We start from the raw sequence: 18,881 nt of genomic DNA, 5'->3' as shown, positions 1-18,881 counted from the left end.
CTCAGGAAAAAAAGGCTCTCTTCATCTAAATGTGTTTTAATTAATTTAATTTCAATTACATTTTGTTTTTGCACTTGAATACTGTTTATTATTTCTTCATTGCTTTGAGATATTTTGGATATAGAATAAAACAGTTTAATAAATAAATAATGACTTACGAAAGGGAGTTTGCTCATTTCTGAATTATACAACTTTGTGATGTTCAGTGCTTAGAGAAAAACTTGCTTTGGCATGAACAATTTAATGTTTCTTATAAAAATTCTAAATTTTCTAGCTTTCTTTCTTTAAAATGTTGATTCTGTATTCCAGCTTTTCTTAATTTGGAACTTTCAGATACTCCCAGAATTTCTAGCCTGCATCGTAATATGGAATTCTATGCTAGCTAGGAATTCTGGGAACTTGAAATTGAGTGGAACTGGAGCATGCTAAAATGGGTAAGCTTATTATTGCCTTCTGCAATAAATACTTAAACTGGCTTGTTTTATGAAATGTATATCATTCAGGTGTTTAATTATTATTTTTTAATTTTTTGCAAATGAAATTTAAATCTTCCCCACAGAGAAACACATTCCAGGCTGTTTTAGCGTCTTCTGATTCTAGTTCCTATGCAGTTTTCCTTTATCCAGAAGATGGTCTGCAGTTCTATAGTACACATTCCAAAAATGATAACATACTTGTCCCAGCAACTGTTGGCTTCAGCCAACCTTCTACATATTACTTCTTATGGGAAAAAGCTGGATCATACAATATAATTGCTAATGATGAAGAAATCCTTAGAAACCTGTGCAAGTATGTGGTTTTCATTATTTTTTCCAAAATAATTTTCTAGTAATTCTATAAATCTTGACAGTGTTCTTCTATGAATAAAATTTTACTCTTTAAGTTGCATCACATGAAGGACTCCAAAATTGTAGGTGGAGAGATACCGGTAGCTAAGAATTTATAATGTGCCCAATCCTTTTCCTATTGTAAGAGACAGGTTTTTTTAAAAGAATAGCCTAATGGACAACTAAGACAAAAAGAGGATAGAGGAGGAAGAGGTATGGTGGTATCAGTGTGTGTGAACATATTAGATGTCCCTACATACATTACGTAGAAGTTACAGAACCTGTTCAAAGTTAATAACATGTGAGTAGCATTTCATATTGAAAACTGCAAGGGTATATTCAGAGCTAACCAGAGCTAAAATAGATAACAATTGTAAATTTCCAGCTTTTATTCTGCAGCTTGGAAGGCCTGACTTTGAAATAAAAATATATATTAAACAGAAATGAATTTCCTATCTCTCTAAAATTCTGGTCTGTGGTGTGCTCTCTATATTTGTGTTTACTGTATTTATATATTTACTTTCTCTAAGGTCATAAGTACCCCTTAAATATTATTTAGTCGTCCAATAATTTTTACGCTCAGGCCTCCCCATTTAGGGTTGAACAAAACAGTTCATGAGGATTATCTTACCCCAGCTATATTTGTAATTTGTGGTGTGGAACTTATTTTTTTTAAATATAAAAAAAAATTACAATGCTTGAGCATGCTTTAGTTAATGTATAGTTAGATTTTTGTTGTTGTTTTGTTTTTAGGGCCAGTAATTTGGGACAACCTGGAGTTTGGGCATTTGAGATTGGTGGCTCAAATGATATCCTATCGGCCAAAGGTACTCAGTCTCCTGCCAGTGTAGAATACAGTGACTATGAGCAATTCCAGGAAGTGACCCTAGACCCTTCCATTCTTCAACAAGATCCCATTGAAATAAGCCATCCAGAAGTCTCCTATGATGTTTCTGATAGAGGAGATAATTTTGAGACTGGATACAGCTTACCTCAGCCAGCAATAGAAGATGATTTTCAGCTTCCATACCAAACTTTAACTGATCAGCCTCCAGTTAAACTTCCACTCCCAACAGGGAAAAATCCACCTCTACAGTTTCCAATCCACCAATTTCCCAACCAGCATGCTCAGATTATTGAAGTAGAAGAAGATGATGAAACTGGAATTGGTAAGATCACCTAGAAAAATCTCTATTGATTATCTTACATAAATACAGTACTATAGGCTGTTTCATGAGATACAAAAGTATTTATTTGTCCATTGTATGATGAACAACAAATAGGAAAGAATCCCCCCTCCCAACAGTTTCTAAATATGCATGGGCATAGGAAGTGTTAAAGGTCTCACAGCATATGTCTTTCACTTGCTAACTTTGCATCATATAAAAAAGTCCTCATTTGGGGGTTGTTGATGAACAAAACATGTCTCCAATGTGAGCTGCCTTTAATATACCATTTACTAATTCGGCTAGGAGAGGCAACCTGCAGTTCAAAATTCTTCCTCCTAAACATTAGGAATTTATGCAATGCTATGTTGCCATTGACTTGCCTCTTGTGACCCTTAGCTGCCTAAGAAAATAACCCTTCTCCCAACATTGCAAATTCAAAAGTTGTTCAGGATACAGGGAATGGCTTTGAAGGACGGGATGAAGAACCGCTACCAAGGCAATGATCAGACCTGCTTGAACCCATTCCAAGAAACCAGTTTGAGTAAATGTTTCAGAGAGGCCCCTCTCTAGTTCACAAGAATATAAAGTGGAGGAGGGGGAAGCACATTCAGACTTGCAAGATTCTGTTACTAAGGCTGTTTCAATAAAAGTACTCCTGACCTATATGGTTTTGGTTTTTTAGTTTAGTCTACCTTGTAGAGCTTATAAAAGCTTTGCAATCCTGGTATTAGATAGAGAAAATAGCATTGTTAACTAACTGAAGGGAAAGAGCTGGACTATTTAGTAGTGCACTGTGAATAACTTGTATACTTCTTTGTTATCAAAGTCCATTGAAACAATCCTGACATGAATTGAGGCACATTATAGAGATGTACTCTTGTCAAACATATGTCTTCTAATTTTGGATTATATTTCATTGCTCAATGGAGGCAATAATGAAGATTAAAATTCATAGTAAAAAATACCAGCACCACCTAACAGCTCAAAGTATTGCAAAACATTTTTAAAAGCTTGGAGAGTGGAGGCTAGAGGCAGCTGCTGAGGGAGGACAGTTTGGGAACAATGCAAGAGAAAGTCTGGTGCCAGAAATTTAAAAAAAGCATCTTGCTATCAGTAAGTGAAAAATTGTAAAATTGGACCTTGCCATGGATCTGTTTCTTCTGGCTCTACTAGGCTAAATTTCTATTCTGTTTCACAACCGGCAGAGGTTTGGGTGCTGAAGAACTAAATGTGGCCAATAGTAATTCAGGAGACATTACTTCTACAATAAGAAACATACTTCTATATTATGTGGTTCTGAATTCTGTACATTTTATAGCTAAAAAATGGGGAGATAAAAGACACCATAACTCTTAAAATTCTGCAAGCTTAACCAGTCTTCCACTGTATTTTTTCCTCTATCTACAGTGTTCCGTTACAATACAGATGTCCAGCAAAGCTGTGCAAACAACCGCCATCAATGTTCAGTTCATGCTGTTTGCAAAGACTACCCAAGTGGCTTTTGTTGCAGTTGCATTGTTGGCTATAAAGGAAATGGCAGGCAATGTGTAGCTGAAGGTAAATGTTGGTTTCCAAGTTAAATATCTAAAATATTGCACAGCATTTTTCTGAAGTGTCTTTTCTTTGGCGAATGTAAATGTTATTCTCTTAGAGCCGTCTAGGCACTGTGCAAGATCTTGTCCAAGATCCAGTCCAGGATATAGTAGAGAACTCTGAAATACTTAACTTTCTGAAATGATTAAAGACAATGTTACTACAGGATTTCAAATTAATGCATAATTATTTTTAAAATTGTTAATCTGAAAAAGGAATTAACTCCACATTTTCCTGGTGTTCTTAAAGTTATTATTAAAAGAACACAACTTGCTAGTTGGTTAAAAGCAATAGCAATTAGTGGTATATAGACTTATATACGACAGAGGTCTTCAAACTTGGCAGCTTTAAGACTTGTGGACTTCAACTCCCAGAATTCTGGGAGTTGAAATCCACAAGTCTTAAAGCTGCCAAGTTTGAAGACCTCTGATATACCACTTCATAGTACTTTACAGCACTCTTTACAGTGTTTTACAATGTTTACAATATTTACAATGTCAACATGTTGCCCCCAACAATCTGTATTCTCATTTTATTGATTTCAGAAGGATGGGAAGCTGAGTCAACCTTGAGCCCCATCACATTAACCAAGATCTACAATACTACAGGAATACAATACTTACAGTTTCCTGTTTTATTTTACCAGGTTCTCCTCAGCGAGTCAATGGAAAAGTCAAAGGACGGATCTTTGTTGGAAACAACCCAGTACCAGTTGTATTTGAGAACACCGACCTCCACTCATACGTTGTGATGAACCATGGCCGTGCGTACACGGCCATTAGCACAATTCCAGAAACTCTGGGTTTTTCCTTGCTTCCTCTCGCTTCCATTGGGGGTATCATTGGATGGATGTTTGCCGTGGAACAGGAAGGTTACCAAAATGGATTCAGCGTTACTGGTAATTTCTAACATTTGTTCTCAAAATTATGTATTATATTTAGGTTTTAATATTTGTGATGATTTCTACATTCTCATAGGGGAGACTTTGTAAGGTCGTTATAACTATTTTCAGAAGAAGACAAGCAGCAAAACCACACCATAATATACTGTTTTTTTCTTTCATTAACTATTTTTTCATCATTTCCCCCATCCTATTAATAAAAATATAATAATCATCATCATAACATACTAAAAAAAATTATAAAATACAAAAACTTTCAAATAAAAGTGAAACAACTGTAGCAAAAGAAAGAAAAAAATACTGTCAATAGTAACAGGCCTCTTGGGTGCAGCCCAAAAACATCAGGAGCACTACTTAAACCCCATCAGACTGACAAAATCACCATCAGTCAATTGCAAAAGACAGCTTTACTTTGGAACAGCTTACAGCCTGTGATGAATACCTTTAATAACAACCTCTGCCTATCCCAGGTCCTTGGGAAGGACTCAATAGGTAGATAAAATGCCAAATCCAGTCTAAACATCTGGCTGACTGTGCAACAAGCCATTATAATAATAAAAGCAAGGAGACACCAAAAGCAGAAAGCGAGAATGTGGGTCCAAAGATGGGCAAGAAAAATAGACCTTGGGTTGTGTAGGCAGAATCTAATTCCATAATCACATTAAAACATGATTTGTTTAAACAATTGTTAAATTTTCTTAGAATTCAGACATATAAACTACAGCTTGTTAACAAAGTCACAGTTAGCGGTGTATATACATAAGACTAAATAGTGGTGGCATTCACCAGGTGTAACAACTGGTTCGCTGCATGCGCGCTTCACTCACATACGCACCAAACTCGCGCTTCTGCGCATGCACATTACAACCGAAAGTTACCTTCTAGTGAATCCAGAGTCAGTAAAATAGCTGAGACGCGGCAATCCGCTCTGCCGCGTCTATCAACAAAAGAAATATAGGTAGGTTATAGCGCAGGGGAGAGTGGGTGGGCCCATCTGATCATCGGAGCAAACCGGTTCACTCTCTGCTGATCATTGGAGCTACCAGTACAGCCAAACCGGTGAGAACCGGCTGAATCCCACCCCTGATACTAAACCAAAAGCAAACAATCCACTTAAGGTTTAGCTGGTTAGGTGAACCAAGACTAAAGGTTAATATTTCAACATAGAGAGTGGCTCTTCCAACAGATAAATAAAACATAATGTAATTTATCTTCTAGGTGGCGAGTTTACAAGGCAAGCAGAAGTTACATTCCTCAACAACAATGAAAAGCTGATCATTAAGCAGAAGTTCAGTGGGATTGATGAACATGGGCATCTTACAATCAGCACGGAACTTGAAGGCAAAGTACCTGAGATCCCATTCGGCTCATCTGTCCATATAGAACCTTACACTGAGCTATATCACTCTTCTAGTTCGGGTAAGTTAAATACATTTGCAGGCTTGTTGCTTGGAAAGCTTGCAGCCAAATCTATTAATGCAAGATGAAATCATCTATTCAGTCTCTGGTCTCTCCAGACTGGAACTCTTTTTAATCACAGGAGGTATATCACACCATTTATGAAACTAATTGACATTAAGTGGCTGGAACCCAAATCAACATATGCAAAATACAGGTGTTCAAAGCTAACTTCTCATCCCTTCCCCCTTCAAAGCAGCTCTTTCCTTCAAATAGTCTTAAGGACTATTGAAGAAAGGAGATAACTGATATTGATTAATGACAACCATTTTTGATTCAAAGATTTTCCTAACTAGTCAGGCATTTACTAGTTTCAGAATTCTTGGCAGAGTTGTTGGATTGGGGGAGCTCGGGGGTTGTTGAGAGAAAAGGGGGTAGATAAGTCAGTTTCTGCTAATTCTGCTAAACATGTATTTTGTTCCATTATTTCTCCCCCATATATATGTATTATATCTGCAGGCTAGCACAATGCATCATGTATAATTATATAATTGGTATCGTGTATCTTTGATTTGTAGCAAGACATTGAAGTTATCTAATTTATTGCAGTGTTTTAGCCAACAAATTACCTCTATATTTGGTAACAAAAATTTTGATCAAAATGATTAGTTTCCAGCCATATGCTCAAAATAAAGGATTATCTTGATTGGGAATTTTGAGGGACATGCTAAGAACTACACTCCACAAATACAGTTTATTTTGACACAGTTTGTATTTAATCATTCCCCCCCCCCTCTCAGGAACTCTTCAATCAAAGCTTTGGGAGAGCCACGTTTTTTTTTATTTCCCCAATTTATATTCCAGGAAACCTTATGTGATCATTTATAATTACCAATAAAAAAGATACTTCACATTGTTCTTACTATGTTTAAATGTAAACATCCATTGTGTGGAACATGCTTTACTGAAAAGACTTTGCCAGACAAACCTTTCTGTAATGAAATTGTTCACTACTCAAGTCTTATCAATTTGCACTCATGTAACTGAGGATGTGACCTGCTAGACCCATGATTGCGAACCTATGGCACGTGTGCCACAGGTGGCACGCAGTGCCCTCTCTGTGGGCACACGAGCCATTGCCCCAGTTCAGCTCTGCCCACAAGCGCGCGCACCTCCCGCCAGCCAGCTGGTCATCGCGTCTCTGCCACGCACACACCGGGAGGTGGGGCGTATGCGGGGGGCCTATGTGCACATGTGGGGGTGGGGCATGCACGGGGGGCCATGGTGCATGCACAGGGCATGTGCAGGGGCTGTGCGTACATGTGCAGAGGGTGGGGCACATGTGTTAGGGCCGTGCATGCATTGCATTCGCATGCACACACTTTGGGCACTCAGTCCAGATAAGGTTAGCCATCACTGTGCTAGACTGACCAGATGTGGGCTGCAAAAATCCAGATGACCACTAGATGACAGGAGAGTGTTGAGTTCTCTGTGCCTCAGCTGACAGCTAGTAATTGTCCAGATTTTTATAGTCCAGATCTGTAAGACCTATGATCAGTGCTGTTTACCATTTCATAGATTTTAAGAGCTTGCTCTCAAAAACATCCATTTGTTTGACGGATGGAATTTAAGATTGCAAAACAAGACATAGTACAAAAATTGAATTGTGTGATGCAATGGGAAATATTTCTGCTTTATTATGAAACCTGATGGGAAAAATGGATTATTTTAAGAAGATTCTACTGAAATCTACACAAAGATGCTGAGGTTGGGAAACACTTGTCTCAGGAGATCTACTGCTTTTCTTTAACCCAGTTCAACATTTTGAACAAGTCAGCTGTAGTCTTTAGTTGCGCAATATAAAAAGTTACATTTTGCAACACTGCAAAGTTAATGTCTTTAGTTGAATAAAAGTGAACTGAATATAAATTAAACACAAGCTGATTGATATTGTTGAGCCTTGACTTAAACTATTGCATAAATATATAAAAAAGATAAAATAAACATTAGCCTTTTATAAAGGAATGAATTGGGACACCCCCCCCCCACACACACAATTCATAGTGGAGAAATTAACAGTGAAACAAATTTCTGTTTTTCACATTCCTCCCTGTAAGTCTGAAAAGCTGTTCTGAAGAAGCAAAATAGCAATAAAGCAGCATGAAATGTGACGAAAGAGTGCGGAGGCACGAGAAAATAAATAAGTCCCCCACCCCATTTCCTCTGTCAGTAGGAACAAGATGTCTTTTGGAGTCTTCTGTGAATGAATTATCAAGAGTCGGCCCCATCATTGTAGAGCTAGATTGTTTGTCATAGTTTAATACTCTTATGTTAAATGAAATATATTCAAGTGTCGCTAATTTTTATTAATATGAATTTATTTTCAGTTACCACATCCTCTTCTACCAGAGAGTATACCGTGATGGAGCCAGAAAGAAATGGAGTATCGCCAACATACACAGTTTCTTATCAATGGCGACAAACTATTTCGTTTGATGAATGCATCCATGATGATTCCCATCATTCTGGTTCAGCCACTCAGCAGCTATCAGTGGACAGTGTCTTTGTCTTATATAACAAAGAGGAACAGATTTTGCGATATGCAATGAGCAATTCAATTGGCCCAATTGGTACGTTCGGTGACAGTTAGCCTGGTTCGCTTCCACTGCCTTTGCATAGAAGCCTGTCTTTGATTTTATACTTGTGGGTTTTCAGATGCAACAGTCCATATGAAAGAGCCCTTCTCTTTGCTAATCCACCATCCTGCTTCCCACAGAGTCAAATCAAACATCTCCAGGATGTAATAATTGAAGGCAACAGTCAGCCTCCTGCTGTTCATTTCTAAAATTAGTTTCTGACATATTGCCTTTGATCCTAGAAGTTCCATTAACAGTTCTATTCTTTATGAGTTTCACAGATCTTTGCTTAAAGTAACTTAAGCTAGTGACCATCACTGTATAGTGTGCCAATGAATTCCATATATATTTTAGTGAAGAATTACTTTCTTGTGCCTGCCTTGAACTACCTGTGCCATCCAGTAAGTCCCTGAGTGCTAGTAATATGAGAAAAAAAGTATTCACTATCCATTCCCCATATATAAATTCATAAATTGTTGTTATTTGCTCCTTTAGTGATATTTTTGCTAGTTAGAAAACCCAAACATTCAACCTTTCTTCAAACGAAGAATGTTTTTTCTTCTGCTCTCTGATATTCACTTCAGAATGGGTTGATTCATGAACAGTGCTATTGATTTTCTGATCTTCTAAGAACAGACATAAAAGCAGTTTGTTTTTTTAAAAGGACCTATTACACTGACAATAATATAAATCTATATATGGCTATTCTAAAGTAAGCTTCAGTGATTTCAGTAAGGTTTATTTCCATGTAAGTGCATATGGATTACTTCCTTAAATGAGAAATACCTTACTGTTTGGGTATAGCTAAAGAATATTTTCTTTCTGAATATTCGCTATCTGATTTTTTAACATTCTACCATGAAATTTCGTAAGTAAGATAACTCATTTATTAGATGTCAGTGCTTAAGATCACTTATGAAGTCATTGCATAATGGAATTTGACTACAATGATATATTATTATTAAAATGATTGCATTTTAAAATGATTAAAATTGTTCAGAAGCCAGGCTGAGTTATGACTGGAAGATAGATAGATAGATAGATAGATAGATAGATAGATAGATAGATAGATAGATAGATAGATAGATAGATAGATAGGCAGGCAGGCAGGCAGGCAGGCAGGCAGGCAGACAGACAGATAGATAGATAGATAGATAGATAGCATTCTAAAAGCTGGATTTGATAAACCATCCATGTGGGATAGGTAACAAAATTGGACTGCAGAAAAACTGAGTAGAAATGCAGCATTCTGTTTGTGAATACAGCTATAATTCACTCTATTAAGTCATAGTTATTATTTATTAAACTTATATTTATAGTTATTCTGAACTGAGAGAAATGCTTAGAGTTTCTATATGTAGAAATAATATATGGGCCTAGAACAGTGATGGTGGAAACCCAATGACCAGCCGGCAGGCGCGCATGCGCGCATCAGAAACCCGACAACCAGCTGGCTGAGCTGGGGCAATGACACACGTTCCCACAGAGAGGGCTCTGAATGCCACCTCTGGCACGCATGCCATAGGTTTGCCATCATGGGCCTAGAAGAACTTAGAGCTTCTGTTCATTACCTTTAAGATACATTTCCATAGTTTGTCTTAACCTTTACAAACCTGAGGAGTATAAACATTTTTTTTGCTGAGCATTTAAAAGCTATGCTGTCCAGATTTTACACCCATCGGCATCTTATTGACCTGGAAACCGTTCAATGTTAACTTAAACCACTTTTTCAAGAGCACAAATGTAGAAAGATTATTTTTTCAGATAATCTTCTTTAAAAGTATCTTCTATGGTCTCTTGGCAGATGGTTCGGGTGATGTAAGCCGCAATCCTTGTTACATAGGCACCCATGGTTGTGACATTAATGCAGTTTGTCGTCCAGGAACAGGCAATCAGTTTACCTGTGAATGCTCAGTGGGGTTCCGAGGAGATGGACGGACATGTTATGGTAGGAATTTTATTTTTAATAGGACATATGTAAAATCAATGTGATTTTTCATCACTGTATTCACTTTCAGAATCTAGGTTTTGCTGTTTGCTATTCATTATAAAGTTGCTATACATGACAAATTCTGGTATATTTCCCCCTTGTATATGTGTGTGAACAGAAAGATACCTGATTTCCTCAACAGAAATAGCAATATGATCAAATTGTACTCTATACAATATCTTTTTACAGCATTTCTGCTTATCCTGAAGCCCAATTAGGGCAAATTAAGGCAGAACTATGTGTGAAGTATACACATAGAGGTTATTTGTATAATCTGACCTGTTCCTGCTGGGAGTTTTTTTTAAAGTAGACCCAGATTGGGAATGTAGAACCAAGGAAGAATGTTTAATCCTTTGTTCCGATTGGAAATGGTCTTTTGCCCATATCTATAAGGAATGCAATCCAAATGGGAGCCACAGTAAAAATGCTGAAGATAAAATTCAATTCCTACCTATCATCTGCAAAAATGAGGGGTGGGGGAGGGGGGAACCCGAGTCAATCCATACAATTAATACTGCCTTGACTTTTGCTCGTGGTTTCTCAGGGCCAAACTAAAGGTGATTTGCAATAATAGCTATTGCGCCAATTGTTGTTTTAAGAAAACAAAAATGCTTTCTTGGGAGATTGTGTATCAGAGCTGAGGAGTGGCAGTACAGAATTGCTGCTGTCCTGCTTGAGTTATGTTTAGAATTTTTCACAGCAGCTACACAGCAATCTGAAGATAATTTTGAACAGCATGGTGACTAGGAGAAAAAGGATGGATTAGCCACGTCCCTCCACAATTTATTCATCTTCTGCAAGGCTGCAATCTTCTGAGGTACTTTGGGTTTAAAGATAAATACCCATCCCCTCTTGTGCACACCTTGATGTTGTCATGATATTAAATTACTGTGCTGTAAGAATCAGATGGAATAAAAACACACTGATATTCTAATCTGACAAAATCAGATACTACGTTCTTCATCACTTATGTCTTGACAAGTCTGGCTGGTGCTTCTAATCTCTGTTGTAACAGGTTTGCTTGGAAAACAGAGATGGCCTTTCAGCTGAACTAAAGCTAAACACAGATACATCGTGCTCTTTCTTTAAAGAATTGTGAGTGGCAGTTGAATAATAATGTTACTTTTCTATACAGATGTAAATGAATGCCAGGAGCAGCCAACAGTGTGTGGCAGTAATGCTGTGTGTAATAATCAGCCGGGAACTTTCCGATGTGAATGTTTAGAGGGTTATCAGTTTTCAGATGATGGGCGAACATGCATAGGTAAGTTTATTTCAAAACCTCCTTTGTTGTTTTGGGAAATCCAGACTAGTTAAAGAAAGTACTACAGGTAGTCCATTACTTACAACCATTAGTTTAATGACTGTTTGAAGTTATGATGCCGCAGAAAAAGGGACTTATGACTTGAAGTTGCATTTATGGTGCTTATGGTCACATAATTGCAATTTATTGCAACTGGTTGCAGCATCCGGTGATCACATGATTCTGATTTGCAAACTTTTTGCTAATGGTCAGCAGACAAACATCCACCGGATTCACTTAATGACTACCCGATTCATGCAAAACGACAGCTATAAAAATTGGGTTCAACGACGTACAATAGAAACTCTGGTCCCAATTGTAGTCACTTGGCATTTACAACAGTAGCATGCACTTCAACTCTCCCCAGCACCCTCCATTTCTGCCTTTTTGGCCACCAGGCACTCTGCTGCTGCCTAATCCTGCCACCCCACCTGACCTTCACCATCTTCTTCCGCTGCTGATGAAGTGTGCTTGCGAGGTTTCAGACAGGTCCAGCAGCTGCTACAGCCAGAGGCTCCTCCAATGAGAGGGAGAAGATACCAAAGGTCGGCTGGAAGTGGTGGGTGATGGTAGGGGTAGGTAGTAGAGTGTAGGATGACCAAAAGACAGAAGAGGATAGAGATGGGAGATGGGAGAATTGAAGTGGAGGGGACTACTGCAGAGTAGGAGAAGCATGAGGTCCTCACCTAACAATGGTTTATGTCTACGGAGGTTCTCAGTCATCCAGGAGTCATGGTTGCCCCAAAGGTGCTTTTTCAAGAGGCAACTGGACTTTCTGGTTTTTCTTTGAATATTTTTCGCTTCTTATCCAAGAAGCTGAGAGCGAAACATCTTCAAAGAAAAACCAGAAAGTCCAGTTGCCTCTTGAAAAAGCACCTTTGGGATTAACAACAGTGTGCAATCCCAGCCTATTGGCTAAAACAGGGACTAGTGGAATAGCTGTTGCTAGGCAGTGCAGTCAATTGACATTTTGCCTAATGTCCGCTTTGCTTAGCAATGAAAATTTTAGTCCCTATTAAGTGAGGACTACCTGTACAATAAAAGTAGCCTTCACCTCTATGTCATTGGTTTATTAATCTGGTGTACCTTGTACCTTTCATGATACAATTTCCATCCCGCCACGCTTCCATTTACACAGGTAGATAAGGGGCAGAAATTGTATTGCAAAACATTTTGTTACAATTACATTCCCCTTATTCCTCTCGTGGATGACTATGGTCTTTGTTCTGCTGTTGTTTATGTGTAAAAATATCCCATTCTGCTATGTGGTTCTGGGTCATTCCGGTATTGCTAGAGAAGATGAGAACACTTGGCAAAGAGCACCTGGGAGATTTTAACAGCTAAATAATGGAAAATGGAAGGTGCTCAATCAACAAATGCATGTAAAAAAGTAGAACCAATACCTGTGCTCCTTTTTTAAAAAAAATTAAGTAGGAAAAATTAATACAGTCTCAGATTTCATAACTAATAACATTTGTTCTATCATGGATCCTCTAGTAGAGAAATATACAAAGTGATCCCAGCAGAATTTGTGGTGAAGTGTCTTTTTAACCTTTACTGAATAAATCATTTGCTATATTAAAAATGTCCTAAAGAACCGTATTGAGGAAAGAGGAGACATAAAACTGTGGCTGAGTTAAGATTAAACTTTGAATAAAGGGAGACTGGATAGTTTATAGTGAAGGCATGTAATGTGATATGGTTTCTAAAGTTTTAGTCTGATAAATTTTTTATTGTCTGCCAAGCAGCTATATTAAACATTTCCTTTCTTATATTTTAGTAGCTTCAACATCTGTTTGGAAGAAAGTTTAGTGCTTGGCTGTAGCTAGGCATGTCTTTAATTATTTTTTTCTTTCTCCCTGTCAAATACAATTGTTTAGTTAACTGTATCTTTAGTAAAGGGGAAGGAAGTAAAAAAATATCCTCTGAAATCTGGAGATAGTTTTGGGCTTTAGTGCAGTATAAGACAACTTGTATTTTGTATATACATAGTCCTTGTCTTAAAGACCTTAATTGAGCCTGAAATTACAGTCATAAGTCATTGCAGTTGTTAAGTAACAACTGGCCTTGCCTGATTTTACAACCTTTTTCAGAGTGGCTGTTAAGTGAATCCATCTTATCTAATGACAGTTTTTTGCCAAAAACTGGGACTAAATGCTGGGAACTAGCAGGAAGTGTAGGAAGATATTGTCCTGTGACCACGGGATAATCCAAAGAGCCATAAAGATGAACTGGTTGCCCAGTGCCCAAAATGCAACCATGTGATCTGTGTTTGCAGATGTCGGCACTTCAAAATTGGGTTGTAAGAATCCATTGTAACTTTGAACAATTGCTAAGTGGCCAGTCATAAGTTGAGGACTCCATGTATATATTTAAGGAGGTAGAAAGGGATATAACACCCTAGACAATCAGCCACATTTATGCCTCACACGACCCCAAATAATTTGGGTCTTAAAGTAGCTCAACTTTTGTTATGATCGTTATTTGAGGAGCAACAAATAACTGCAATAGTTTACAAAATACTTCTTGTAAATTGAAGTGTTTTATACTGTCAAGCCCCATTCAGAAGGACATGATCAAGAATTACCAATCAGGAAGTTTAGTATAGGAATTAGGAATTTGATACAGACTCCTAGAAATGCAACAGGAACTTCCAGCCCTCTTCTACCACTAAGGTAGAAGGTAACACTACTTGTTAAAATAAATCCTCTCTTTTGAATATTTTGAATCGTTTCTTCCTGTACCCTGGACTGAACTGTCATTAATTAGATAAACCTCTATTACAACGCATTATCTATTAATTACTGATGTACAGAGTTCCTTCCACTTCTTACTCAGCCTCCTCTCTTCACACATAGTTTTTCCCTTTTCTTTTAAAGTTGATTTGCATTGTTCCCAGAGTTATAGTCATCTATTCTCTAATGGAAAAAATTGTTTTCAGTTTTTCCAGCAGTTATACCAGAAAAGTATGACCTCAAGACTCTACAGCAGGGGTGCCAAACTCAAAGTCCGGGGGGCAGATCCAGCCCATGGAGATTTGGCCCTCAGGGCCACCCTGGGAACAGCGAAGGACTGGCCTACAGTGCATTTGCCAGTGAAAATGGAGGCTCTCCCAAGCTCCGTTTTCACTGGCAGAGAGTTGCAGAAGGCTGTTGCAGGTGAAAATGGAGCTCAGGAGCCCGTTTTCTCTGGCAGAGTGCTCGGACTACCATAGGTGCCCCCAATGTGAGTGATCCCAAGCTGGCCATGCCCACTGTGGCCACATCTACTCCAGCCCCCCGAGGTCAAACACAACCCTGATGCAGCCCTCAATGAAATCAAGATTGACACCCCTGCTCTACAGTCAAAAGATAAGATCAGTATAAGGAACAGATCTGCTATCCTTACTTTATGCAAAAGTGAATCTGAGCAGCTGCATCAAATAATGAAAAAACCAAAGAGGGAAAAATATTTGAAGAGGAAAGGATCCAAGTACCCATCAAAAGATGCTATTGTTATAGTCAGGGAAGAAAAAGAGGACGAAAGCTGTACAATGACTGAATGTAGCATTTTAAAGTATAGACTAGAAAGCACAAGATAATACACCTCAGTTCAGAACTCAAAGGAATAAAAGAAAATAGCTAAAGAGCTAGAGAGCTGTCTTATAACAAAATCAGAAGAAAATTTACAACTAAGACAGGTTTATTAAAGAGAAAGCACAGAAGAAATGAAAAAGAGGCAGATGAATGCAGAAAAAGTAGACGGACAATACTGAAGCCATTTAGAAATAGCTTTACAGAATGACAAAAACATTTCAAGAGACAGTGTGTGAGAGTTCAGAACCTATTCCACTACAAAGTGATTTAATCAGAGGCAGTACCTACTATCATATAGGAAAACCCATGGTGCAAGTGAAAATGCCCATTGAACTGTTTAAAGCTGCAAGGGAAAAGGCAGTTAAAGAGATAACTGTGTCAAAAGATTTCAGAAAAAACTGGATGGCTCTGAGATTGAAAGTAAGAACCTGCAAGAGAATGTGCAAATTAGAATTTTTTACAATTTAGAATTCTTTATTGGCCAAGTGTGATTGGACACACAAGGAATTTGTTTCCAGTGCATAAGCTCTCAGTGTACATACAAGCAACATTTTGCTTAAGATCTTAAAAAGGGAAATAGAACAGTGGTGAAATTCAAAAATTTTCCCTCCCGGTTCTGTGTGCATGGCTTGGTGGCCATGTAACTGGGTGGTCGTGGCTTGGTGGCCGTGGCCGAGAAAACCAACTATCACACTTTACACAAAAATAACACAACTGACTCACACAAAATGCAAAAGCAGCTGGACTTCACACAAAATGGCCCCTGCAACAAGCAGGAACCTCACAGAGTCACAGAGAGCTCAAAAACAAACTATCACACTTTACCCAAAAATATCGGTTCAGGCAATAGGTATAAAAAAAATGCTCTAAAAAGTAAAAGAAAAGTTCCGAGGGCACAGCTGATTATTACAGCTGATCGTTGGAACCTTTTTAAAAAACTTTTTTAAAGCATTTTTTACTACCTATTGCCCGAACCAGTAATAAAAAAATGCTTTAAAAAAGTAAAAAAAAGTTCCGAGGATCAGCTGTGTGACGTGGTTCTTGGAACTTTTTTTTTTTACTTTTTACTTTTTTTACTTTTTAAAGCATTTTTTTACTACTGCTTTGGGCGAATCAATAGCATTTTCACTACCGATGAAATGCTACCGGCGGACCGCCCCAAACCGGTAGCATTTCATCCCTGAAATAGAACCATGTGTAGAACTACTTACCTCTGACCTCATATTGGATAGTTAAAATAAAATAGAGAATAGAGAATATAAGCGAAATAATGATTTAATCTTTATACTTAGCAACAATAAAGAATGAGAATATTGATAGATAGCATCCCGAAGTAAAGTGAGATTAATTATAAGAAGATATGAAAGGTAAAGATATTTTAAGAAAGCAACAAAAACAACAACCCCAAACTTTGAAGCAGTGTTTTTGAGTAGTAAAGAAGGAAGTGCCTCCCACTTGTTAAGGGACCAAAAGTAATGGGACAGAATAATAATCATAAATCAAACTTTCCCTTCTTAATACTTGGCTGCAAATCCTTTGCAGTCAATCACAGCCTGAAGTCTGGAACGCATAGACATCACCAGACGCTGGGTTTCATCCCTGGTGATGCTCTGCCAGGCCTCTACCGCAACTGTCTTCAGTTCCTGCTTGTTCTTGGGGCATTTTCCCTTCAGTTTTGTCTTCAGCAAGTGAAATGCATGCTCAATGGGATTCAGGTCAGGTGATTGACTTGGCCATTGCATAACATTCCACTTCTGTCCCTTCAAAAACTCTTTGGTTGCTTTTGCAGTATGCTTTGGGTCATTGTCCATCTGCACTGTGAAGCGCCGTCCAATGAGTTCTGTAGCATTTGGCTGAATGTGAGCAGATAATATTGCCCGAAACACTTCAGAATTCATCCTGCTGCTTTTGTCAGCAGTCACATCATCAATAAATACAAGAGAACCAGTTCCACTGGCAGCCATACATGCCCACGCCATGACACTACCACCACCATGCTTCTCTGATGAGGTGGTATGCTTAGAATCATGAGCAATTCCTTTCCTTCTCCATACTTTTCTCTTCCCATCACTCTGGTACAAGTTGATCTTGGTCTCATCTGTCCATAGGATCTTGTTCCAGAACTGTGAAGGCTTTGTTAGATGTTGTTTGGCAAACTCTAATCTGGCCTTCCTGTTTTTGAGGCTCACCAATGGTTTACATCTTGTGGTGAACCCTCTGTATTCACTCTGGTGAAGTCTTCTCTTGATTGTTGACTTTGACACACTTACACCTACCTCTTGGAGAGTGTTCTTGATCTGGCCAACTGTTGTGAAGGGTGTTTTCTTCACCAGGGAAAGAATTCTTCGGTCATCCACCACACTTGTTTTCCATGGTCTCCCGGGTCTTTTGGTGTTGCTGAGCTCACCGGTGCATTCCTTCTTTTTGAGAATGTTTCAAACAGTTGTTTTGGCCACGCCTAATGTTCTTGCTATCTCTCTGATGGGTTTGTTTTGTTTCTTCAGCCTAATGATGGCTTGCTTCACTGATAGTGACAGCTCTTTGGATCTCATCTTGAGAGTTGACAGCAACAGATTCCAAATGCAAATAGCACACTTGAAATGAACTCTGGGCCTTTTATCTGCACATTGTAATTGGGGTAATGAGGGAATATCACACACCTGGCCATGGAACAGCTGAGAAGCCAATTGTCCCATTACTTTTGGTCCCTTAACAAGTGGGAGGCACATATACAAACTGCTGTAAATCCTACACCGTTCACCTGAGTTGGATGTACATACCCTCAAATTAAAGCTGACAGTCTGCAGTTAATGCACATTGTGTTTGTTTCATTCCAACTCCATTGTGGTGGTGTATAGAGCCAGAGATGCTAGAATTGTGTCGATGTCCCAATATTTCTGGACCTGACTGTATGTCCCTGAGGTTATTACCATTGGCTACCAAAAGTAGCCAATCAAATGGTCTTGGACTAAATAAAACTGACTGCTTCAAGCAGAAACTCACAGATTTTGGGAGTATGATTTGAGCTGATTGACATAACAAACTATTATGCTTGCTCAAGTTGAGGGAAATAGAGGAAAAGAATCACATGGATTAAAGGATGAGGAAGATCCTCAGATGACCTTGGAAATACTGTGGGCTATAGCTCGATACAAGTGGAGATTGTATCATTTGTCCATCTAGTCACCAGGAATCAGGCCCAATAGATATATAGCTCTGAAGGAAAGGAAAACAGTTAGATATGCTTTGCAGTATTGTATAGGAAACTCAGACAATTTTGTCTTATTTGGAGAATATGTCAGGTTTTACCAGAAGTCATGGAGAATTGCAGGAGGAGAGAAATCTGTGTTATATATGCGCTATATATTTTCCTTGTGTATAGCCAACATTGGACATAGCCTTATTTGTTGCCAGTGTCATACAAAATATTTTGGAAATAATAATTGATGTAATTAATTAATTAATTATAGAATATACTTATTTCATTAC

General features: G+C 38.2%; 1 protein-coding gene across 1 annotated transcript in view; it reads left to right on the top strand.

Annotated features, from left to right (window-relative positions):
- Window positions 1-18,881, top strand: part of NID1 (nidogen 1) — a 54,598-nt gene that overhangs the window by 13,663 nt on the left and 22,054 nt on the right. The window contains exons 3-10 of the mRNA XM_034428300.3: window positions 560-789; window positions 1,581-1,996; window positions 3,404-3,553; window positions 4,236-4,487; window positions 5,709-5,909; window positions 8,276-8,518; window positions 10,329-10,472; window positions 11,650-11,778. Of these exons, the coding sequence (XP_034284191.2) occupies window positions 560-789; window positions 1,581-1,996; window positions 3,404-3,553; window positions 4,236-4,487; window positions 5,709-5,909; window positions 8,276-8,518; window positions 10,329-10,472; window positions 11,650-11,778 (1,765 nt within the window). The remainder of the gene's footprint in view (window positions 1-559; window positions 790-1,580; window positions 1,997-3,403; window positions 3,554-4,235; window positions 4,488-5,708; window positions 5,910-8,275; window positions 8,519-10,328; window positions 10,473-11,649; window positions 11,779-18,881) is intronic.

The sequence above is a fragment of the Pantherophis guttatus genome, chromosome 1, assembly GCF_059756535.1.
Source record: "Pantherophis guttatus breed Tessera chromosome 1, ASM5975653v1, whole genome shotgun sequence".
NCBI lineage: Eukaryota > Metazoa > Chordata > Lepidosauria > Squamata > Colubridae > Pantherophis > Pantherophis guttatus.
The sequence above is the reverse complement of the archived record's forward strand: the minus strand, read 5'-3'. Positions and strand labels throughout refer to the sequence as shown.